This window comes from Quercus lobata, chromosome 1, assembly GCF_001633185.2.
Source record: "Quercus lobata isolate SW786 chromosome 1, ValleyOak3.0 Primary Assembly, whole genome shotgun sequence".
Lineage (NCBI taxonomy): Eukaryota > Viridiplantae > Streptophyta > Magnoliopsida > Fagales > Fagaceae > Quercus > Quercus lobata.
Window position 1 is genome coordinate 33,734,373 of NC_044904.1, and position 9,849 is coordinate 33,744,221.

The 9,849-nt window shown below is 46.4% G+C and overlaps 1 protein-coding gene across 1 annotated transcript; it reads left to right on the forward strand.

Moving 5' to 3' along the window:
* The first annotated feature begins 606 nt into the window (after positions 1-606).
* LOC115952868 lies at positions 607-1,152 on the forward strand. Its single transcript, XM_031070201.1, has one exon. The coding sequence runs from the start codon at positions 607-609 to the stop codon at positions 1,150-1,152; it is 546 nt and encodes a 181-aa protein (XP_030926061.1).
* Positions 1,153-9,849: the final 8,697 nt, after the last annotated feature.

A 9,849-nucleotide genomic window follows, 5' to 3' on the forward strand; every position in this document is an offset into this window, starting at 1 on the left:
TCGGGGAGTCAAACAGAAAGTGGATCCGTAGGATCTTCTAGGGGGTCTAGCTGGCGAGAGCGCAAATAGAAGGAACGAGAAGATAGGGAGCATGACCAACGAGAAGAAATGTCCGGTACGGGAGAAGGATCGTACCAAACCCAACAGACAGTCTATGGTGTTACGGGACGTAGGCAGAGGGAGGAACGAGATGAAGAGCTTGAACGGCTGCACAGACTAGTCAGAGGCTTGGAACTAGAGGTAAGGGGTAGGCGTCAGAGAAGAGACAGAGATGACCAACAACGGGAGGTCAGCAACAGGGGAAATAGATATGGGGAGGGATCTAATCAGTCCAGATCTCGACAATGACGAAGTCGTTCACATTCTAGGGAATCCCGTCAGTACCAAGACCGTTCACATTCGCGGGGATCTCGACGATATAGGAACCGGTCACTCTCTTGGAAGTCAGGGCAATGCCGAGATCGCTCACGTTCTCGGGAGAATCAAGTTAGGAACTCAGTCTTCCCAGAGGAGAGGCGGCCTTGAAATGCCGCCATGGATGCTATGAGTTGCGCTTTGCGAAAAACAGCTCGGTCCCCGTTTTCGGACGAAATCGAGAGGGCCGAAATGCCGGACAGGTTTACCCGCCCACCGTTCAATTTCTATGACAAGAAAACTGACCCAGTAGAGCACGTCAGTCATTATATTCAGATAATGTCTCTACATACTCATAATGACGCACTGATGTGCAAGGTGTTTCCTTCGAGTTTGGGACCAACTGCTTTGAGGTGGTTTAATGGGTTACGGAAAGGATCCATATGTAGTTTTTCAGAGCTAATTCAGGAGTTCAGCATTCGGTTTGTGACCTGCAGCCGAGTACCTCAACCGGTAGATGCGCTTTTGTCCATAAAAATGAGGGCGGGAGAGACCCTCCGTAGTTATGCCAGCCGATATTGGGAGCTATACAATGAGATAGACGGGAATAATGAAAGGGTCGCAGCAAGCACTTTTAGGATAGGGTTGCCCAAGAACTTCGGGTTACGAGAGTCATTGACCAAGAAGCCTCCTGAAGGCATGAGGCAGCTTATGAGACGCATTGAGGAATATAAACGATTAAAGGATGACCGGCTGCAAAGTAAAGGCAAAGCACCAATGATGAATCGTACTCGGTAAACTAGTTTTCCGTTCAGATCCCGGGAGGGGCTTGACGATTCAAGAACCGACCACACAGATGGAAGAAGTGAATGTGACATTTAAGGAACCGGTACACAGGATTCTTGACCGAATCAAACACAAGCCGTATTTTTGATGGCCAAACAAGATGGAAGGGGACCCATCTAGGAGGAATTAGAATTTGTACTGCACCTATCACTGGGACAAAGGTCACACTATCGAATAGGGCCGGGTGTTGAAGGATCACCTCGGGCAATTAGTCAAGGCCAGGCATTTAAAGGAATTCGTGCTAGACTCGGGGCATAGAGTTGCAGGGTAAGATACTCGACAAAGGGGGAACCCTCTCCCGCCCCCTATAGGGTGATTGAAGTTATCCATGCTGCCCCGAAAAAGCTCATTGCAGGAAGAAGGAAAGGAGTGTTGACTGTAGTACCAGTAGAGAGTGACTCGGATGTACAGTCGTCAGGTAAGAAAATGAAGTTTGCATGGGAGCCTATCGCATTCGACAATGACGATTTGGAGGGGACAATCCAACCGCATGATGATGCATTAGTGGTCACAGCCTGGATAAGTGGCTTCTTAGTAAAAAGGGTAATAGTAGACCCAGGAAACGGAGCTGACGTAATGTACCCAGATCTGTTCAGGGGACTCAGACTGAGGAAAGAGGACCTGGTGAAGCACAATTCACCCTTGGTTGGGTTCGATGGTAAAGTAGTGATTCCTAAATGACAAATTTCACTTCCCGTAATTATGGGAAGGAAGGAGCTGGCAGTGACATTTACAACAGTAACTTCATTTTCCCCGTATACGGCCATCCTAGGAAGACCGTGGATCCATTCAATAGGGGTTGTCTCGTCTACCCTACATGTAAAGATCAAGTTTCCAACCAAGCAGGGTATCACCGTGATAAGGGGAGACCAGCAAGCGGCAGACAGTATCTTATTGTCGTAGTTAATTGGAAGCGGGGGAATCAAGTCAATCAAGGAGAAACAACCGGACAACTAGTGAGAGACAAGGGGAATGGGCAGTCCGAACAAGAGCAGGTTGGGCGGGAAGATGCATCCCGGAAGGTCCCCTTATAGCAATCACAGGGGCCCCGAGAAGGAATGGGGGCTGGCTGCGCCGAGGAGCTAGTAAAGGTAAAGATATTACCAAATACTAATAAATATTTTCAGGTTGGAGCAAGTATGAATGATGAGGATAAAGTGCAAGTGTTGCTGTTTCTGACTCAAAACATAGATGTCTTCGGTTAGAACCCTATGAAGTTCCCGGGGTTGATCCCAGGTTTATCGTCCACAAGTTTAATATAGACCCCTCGTATCCCCCGAAGAAGCAGAAGCCGAGAAGATTAGCCAAAGACCATGTTGAGGCGGTAAGGCAAGAGGTAAAAAGGTTGAAGGAGGCCGAAACGATAAAGGAGACCTTTTCCCCAGAGTGGCTGGCAAATACCTTGGTTGTCAAGAAGAAGAACAGCAAATGGAGGGTCTGTGTGGATTTCACAGACTTAAACCGAGCATGCCTGAAGGACCCGTTTCCCATGCCAAAAATTGATCAATTGGTGGACACCACTTACGGGCACCCGAGGATGAGTTTCCTGGATGCCTTTCAAGGATACCATCAGATTCCCCTGGCCACCGAAGACTAGGAGAAAACGGCATTCATATCCCTTGATGCTAATTATCATTACACCGTGATGCCTTTTGGGCTAAAGAATGCCGGGGCGACATATCAGTAGATGACAACGAGGATGTTTCGGGATAAAATTGGGCATTCGGTTGAAATGTATATTGACAACATGGTGGTAAAGAGCAAGCAAGAGGCACGGCATGTAGAGGATCTTCAGGGGGTGTTTGAGATATTGTAGAAACATAGATTGCGCCTTAACCCGGAAAAATGTGCCTTTGGAGTGGGGGCTGGCAAATTTTTGATCACCAACAGCGGGATAGAACTTAATCCCGACCAGATCGAGGCCGTGAAGCATCTCAGGTCACCGAGCAATCCGAAAGAAGTACAGGTGTTGACTGGGATGTTAGCCACTCTTAATCGATTTATCTCAAAATTCTCAGATCGCAGCCATCCATTTTATCAGCTTTTAAAGAAGTGGAAGGGATTTCGGTGGGATGATAAATGTGAAGAGGCTTTCCAGGATCTCAAGGAATACTTAACACAAGCACCAATGCTGACAGCACCAGAGCCTGGAGATGAGCTATTTATGTACCTCTCGGTATCCGACCATGCTGTAAGTGCCATGCTTTTAAGAGTCCGGGGAGTACAACAACTAGTGTATTATATTAGCAAGACCCTAGTCGACGCAGAAACCAGATATTTGCCTTTAGAAAAATTGGTGTTGGCCCTAGTACATGCCACCAGAAAGTTGCCTAAGTATTTTCAGGCTCATACCGTGTATGTGTTGACCGAATACCCCCTATAATCATTACTGAAAAAATCTGATTTCACGGGGCGAATAGCTAAGTGGGGGACACAACTCAGGGCATTTGATGTAAGGTATAAGCCGAGAAGTTCAGTAAAAGGGAAGGTATTAGCTGATTTTGTGGCGTAATTCTCTCCTGAAGAAGAAATGATCTGTCAGTTGGAGAATCGCCCGTGGAAGGTGCATGTGGACGGTGCTTCCAGCGCCAAAGGGGCCAGAGCCGGGATCATCATAATTACTTTGGAAGGTATTCTATTGGAGCATTCGTTCAGGTTGGGGTTTAACGCCTCCAACAATGAGGCAGAGTATGAAGCTTTGCTTGTCGGATTAAGGGCAATCTCAAGGTTAGAAGCCCAGGACGTGGAAATTTATTCAGATTCACGGCTGGTAGTTAACCAAGGGCAGGGAAGTTTTGAGGCTCGAGATTCTCGGATGAAAGCATACTTAGAGTTGGCAAAGCAGGCCATAAGTAACTTTTGTACGGTGAAGGTGATCCAAGTGGCCTGAGAGTAAAACTTGAACCATGCTGGATGAATCCCATCATTAACTTCCTATCCCCGAGCTTAGCATTAAGGTGGCGGGAGATGAGGGGGCCGCAAGGGTCGAAGTCACAGCAATTGCGACACTTGAACCATGCTAGATGAATCCCATCATTGACTTCTTAGCTGAGGATCGAGCCCCGGACGATGAGAAGGAAGCCAACAAGATCCACAGGGTAGTTGCCCGGTATTGGTTATCCAAAGACCGAAAGCTCTATCGCAGGTCATTCGGGGGACCGTATCTTTTATGCTTGCACCCAGAGAAAGTAGGCCAACTCTTGGCCGAGCTGCATGAAGGGGTGTGCGGCAGCTATGCAAGAGGACAATCATTGGCGCACCGAGCAATGACACAGCAATTCTGGTGGCTCCAAATGTAGAAGGACACCGCGGAATACGTTTGCAAGTGTGAGCAATGTCAAAAGCATGTCCCCCTGATTCACCAGCCTGCAGGCCATTTGAACCCGATCAGCAGCCCTTGGCCCTTCGCACAATGGGGGCTTGATATCCTCGGCCCATTTTCCCGAGCAACGGGCAATCGAAGATTCGTTTTGGTAGCCGTTATTTACTTCACCAAATGGGCGGAGGCGGAGGCTCTGGCTAATATCCGGGACGTGGATGTGAAGAAATTCGTATGGAAGAATATAATCACCAGATTTAGGGTGCCGAACTCCCTTATATCGGATAATGGACTGCAATTCGACAGTCGAGCTTTCCGTGAATTTTGTAGCAACCTTGGTATCAGGAACATATATTCCTCTCCAGCATATCCCCAAGGTAATGGCCAGGTTGAGGCTATGAACAAGGTAATCATGAACGGCTTGAAGAGAAGGCTGGAAGGTGCAAAGGGTAACTGGGCCGAGGAACTACCCAATGTTTTGTGGGCATACTGGACAACTTCTCAGAGGTCTACGGGGGAGACCCTATTCTCTCTCACGTATGGGGTAGAGGTCGTGATACCAACCGAGGTCAATTTATGTAGCGCGCGAGTTTCAGAATTCAATACGTCCCAGAATAACGGTCTGCTGATGGAGCGTCTTCATTTACTTGAAGAATATCAGGATACAACAACTATACGATTAGCTAAGTATCAGCAAAAGCTTGCTCGGCATTATAACCAAGATGTAAGGGTGAGGGAATTCAATGCCGAAGACCTGGTACTGAGGAAAGCAGTAGGAAGCATGCGAGATACAAACGCTAGGAGGCTAGCCCAGACTTGGGAAGGACCGTACAGAATTACAGCCATTGTAGGTGTAGGAGCGTATTATCTAGAAGACATGGATGAGATACCGTTTCCCCGTCCTTGGAATGCTTATAATCTTAAGAAGTTTTATCAATGACTGTCCATGCACGGAAAAATGTACCTGTACTAACTAATATGATAACGACGTAACTTGTTCGTGCAGGCCCAACAAACTCTATTTATTTAGGCACATCCGGTTGTTAGACGCAAAGGAAGGTGAGGAGATTCAAGCAGTCAGTTAAATTCTAAGGACAGAAGCCTGCTTCTCAGTTTGATCCCTATCACCGAGTAGGTGGAAACCTTATTCAAAAAATTCTAAGGACAGAAGTCTGCTTCTCGGTTCGATCCCTATCATCGAGCAGGTGGAAACCTTATTCAAAAAATTCTAAGGACAGAAGTCTGCTTCTCGATTCGATCTCTATCACCGAGCAGGCGGAAGCCTTGTCCAAAACATTCTAAGGACAAAAGCCTGCTTCTCGGTTCGATCCCTATCACTGAGCAGGTGGAAACCTTATTCAAAACATTCTAAGGATAGAAGTATTACAAAAGAAAATATTATTTAAAAAAAAAAAAAATTCCAGGGTGGAAACATGCCCTGTTCATTAGTAAAACATGCATGCACGGAGAATCTGAAGTATTACAAAGAGGTTAGAATATAGATGCATAGTCATAAATGCAATTAAGGCAACTGGTTAGCAAATAAACCTTAGTAAAAGTCAAACATGAAAAATCAATTACTTCGTCACCAAAACCCAGTGACATTAAGTTTAAACCCAAAAATCGAATAACTGTTTAGTAAAAAAACCAGAAATTAACTGTTTAGTAGCCACAGCCCGGCGACGTAGGCAAACCAACTCAAAATAAAAATTACTAAATAAAAGCGAATAAGGAATAAAGTAAAATAGGTCGACAATTAAGAGGTAAGATCCACGGGCTGCGTCTTAGATGCCATCTCGGTAAACTGATGTTCGGATACAGAGAGTTGGGGATGAACATTTTCACCAGAAGAACCGTCAGTAAGGGGGTTGCTAGTGGCTTCTGTCCCGATCATTTCCACATGAGCGTCAATCTGCTCCACCAACTCCTTCAAACTGTCCGTCTCCTCCTCATAATTTGGTCCTGCAGGGTTCTGTGTGGCTGGGATAGGGTCTGGAAAGGGAATCCGGCCAAGGTCCCTAAAAGGAGAGTCCTCGGGCACCTCTAAGGCCTGTAGGGTAGCCATCCAGCCTTCCTGAAAAGATAACTATCAGCTTGCATTACGATCGGTTCCACACCCTTCTCCGCATCAGCAAATCCCTCATCATACCACTTACTTTCACAAGCTTCCAGGGTCGCTCGTAAATCGGCAACTTCCTCGAATAAGGTAACGTTTAAACTTATTGCCTTGGCCAGCTTCACTTCTGTTTCATTTTACTGCATTACCAGCTCCGCCGACCTTTTCTCAGCTGACGCCTGGGATTTCTCCGCGGCAGCAGCTCTCTTCTCGACAGCCTCAACAGTTTTTACTTTCTCCTTAGCCGTTTTGACTGCCTCTTCCCTGCCGACCTTTTCCCGGTCAACCTCCTTAGTAAGATCCTTCACCCTCTCGTTCAGGATATGAGTTAGCTGAGCGGCCTATTAGAGACGATATTACTCACGCACGGTAACTTAAAGAGACAACATATACGACAATAATAAGAATGTGTGTAAAAAGCAAGTGTACAAGAGAAGAAAAGTTACCGCGATAGTGTGCCATTGGAGTCTCCTCCCCATGGACTCATCAGTCCCATCTGCAAAGGCACTCACGTCCTCGGGCAGAAGTAAACTGTGCACTAAGTTTTAGGCAACACAACCCCCTTCTCCTTTCTCCCATACCCGTACGCTGGCACTAGCCGGGAGAGGCGTGCCATCCAACACAAAGGTGGGCTGCCACAATTGTGCTGGTCTGGAGGATGAAGCCACGTTTGACCCAACCTGGGCCGGGGGCTCCCAAATAGTAACACCCCTGGACGGTTGAGGGGGAGTTTGAATCTAAGTGTCTCTCGGGCTAGTGGAGGTTAGGTTAGCAACCCGTTGTCTTTTACGAGTCCGCCCAGAAGGAGAAAGTGGAGGATGAGTGGGAGGAGCTGGGCCACACCCCTGGGGTGGCTGTTGCTAAACGGTCTAACTTTCCTCGAGGATAAAACGGCTAACTGTTAAAGTTTTACGGGTCACCATCTCTTCAGGAACAGAGTGCGTCCTGGAGGAGTCACTAGATTCTACGGCTTTTTGTTCGGCTACCTGAATAGGAGCCTAAGGTTCTGCAAGTACAACTTCGCGTTGGACGGCCTCATGAGCACGTTCCCGAAGATATCGGGAGGCTACTTTGGCTGATTCATCCCTTATAGGAGTGAGTTCATTCGAACAAGTGTATTGTGGGCTGATGTCTCGGGCGTCACCTACGGTAAAATTTAGAGGCAGAAAGTTCATATACCGAACATCTATATAGGAGAGGAGAGGGCTGTCTACAATAAGGGCTTGGCTGAAGGCTTGCCAAGTGGAATACACCGGGTCCACGTCGAGGATAAGGTAGGATGCACGGAGCTACTCGTCCCGATGCACAAAAATCTCGGACCTGAGTACAAAGTTCAGGTCCCGAACGTGAACTGTTCTGATATCTTGGGTAAACACCGAATTGTCTGCAACAAAATATAGTGAGTCAGAGTTAGGGTAAATAAAATAGCTACGAACAAAAGAGATAGAATAAATTAAAGATTAGAACGAACCAACTTTGCGCCGAGATAAAGGGGGAGGGATACCACCGACAAACCAATTGCCGCGTACCCGGACGTATTCCCCAGCAGAGTTTCTATTAGAGTCGAGCAAGCATGAAATTAGTCATACCCTCATATCTCTAACCTTTAAATAGTAATTGGATTTCTTCTTTCCACATAAGCTGTACATGTGGTTTATGTCATAATGATCTAATTGCAAACCAAACGTTTGGTTTAACCTACTCACACAACTCACTATCCGGTAAAAATTGGGAGGAAGTTGGTCAGGACTCAATCCATAGTATCTAAGTGTATTAAGTAAAAGTGGGTCTATAGGAAACCTAACCCCACCCTCTAGAATAGACATCAACGGGAAAAAGGCAGTGCCTTCCCCTTTGTGGAGAGTGATTTCGCTTTCATGGCAATACATCACCTCCACATCATCAGGAACGCTATAGTTTTGCCTAAAAGCGGCTAAGGGCGCTCCGGCATTCAAAAGATAAGCAAAACCCATCCTAAAGCCTAAGAATCAAAAAGAACTTTGGGAAAAGAAATTAAAGCAGAGGAAAGGGAAAGAAGACTTACTTTTGGCTCTAAGGGAGAGGAGAATTCTGGGTTTGTGGACAGGTACGCAGGTGAATGCTTGGTAGAGAGAAATTTCAGAGGACAAAGAATGAAAAGTTAGAAAATGAATTATGATGAACTATTTATAGGAACCATGGGAAATGGGCATCGGTTAATGAGCAACAATTGGAATTAATTAGCAATGATGAAGCAAAAAGGAGAGGCCTTAGAAATACCCAGAGCCACCAACACGCACGCCTCGGTTTGTAAATCGACAGGTAATAATGGTGGCTGGACCAGAAGGTCAGTAGCAATGCGCCTTTTGAGAAACGCATTAATGAATCTCTGTAACCGCCCAAAACACACCCATTGAGTTTCTTGGGCAAACTGCTGCCTCTCTAGCTCCTTGATTCGTCCCCGAAAGCCGAGAACGAATCAAGGGGGGGCTAATGTACGACCCCTAACATTCAAGTCCATTTGGGCCTTGGGCCATGGATCAATAGTATGGCCCAGGGGTCCAACCTCCGTACCGCTCAGGATCCCGACCCGAGCCCACAATAACTACGAGTCTAAACTGGGTGTTGTTCAAATACTTGAAAAGTGGGCCGTGGATTCCCGCTCACCTATTGCTCAGAAAGTCATCCTCGGACGATATGCACATGCTCGATCACATCGCCCTTTGAGTGCTCGGCAAAGTCTTAGGAAACTTCGCCGCCGAACACACTTGCTACAGTGGGAACCATTTTCAAAGCCACTCATACCTAAACATCCACTTAAATTTAACGACATGAGACCTCTCATTGCACTAGTTAAAAGGTAATGATAATCCCCCCACTAACAATTGGCCATAAATAGGAGAAACTAAAGAATGGAGGGGGGATGCAATTTTGTGGTGAGAAAAAGAGAGTCTGAGAGGAAGAAACACAGAGAAAGAGAGAAAAATGATCTCATTGAGTCTCTAAATCTAGAACAACCCAAAGTAGGATACCCATACCCATCATACAAATAAGTTGTGAGCCCAAGTAGCGGTTTGGCCCAACAAACCTGACAACCTGTCTTTAGTGCACACAATACCTATTGAAGGGTTATAATCATTTAGGTATAAATAGTGGCTTATATTTGATGGTGTCATAAATAAATCCCCCAAGTCCATAACTCGTCCATATGTCTCGTCCAACAAAAGAAGCTACA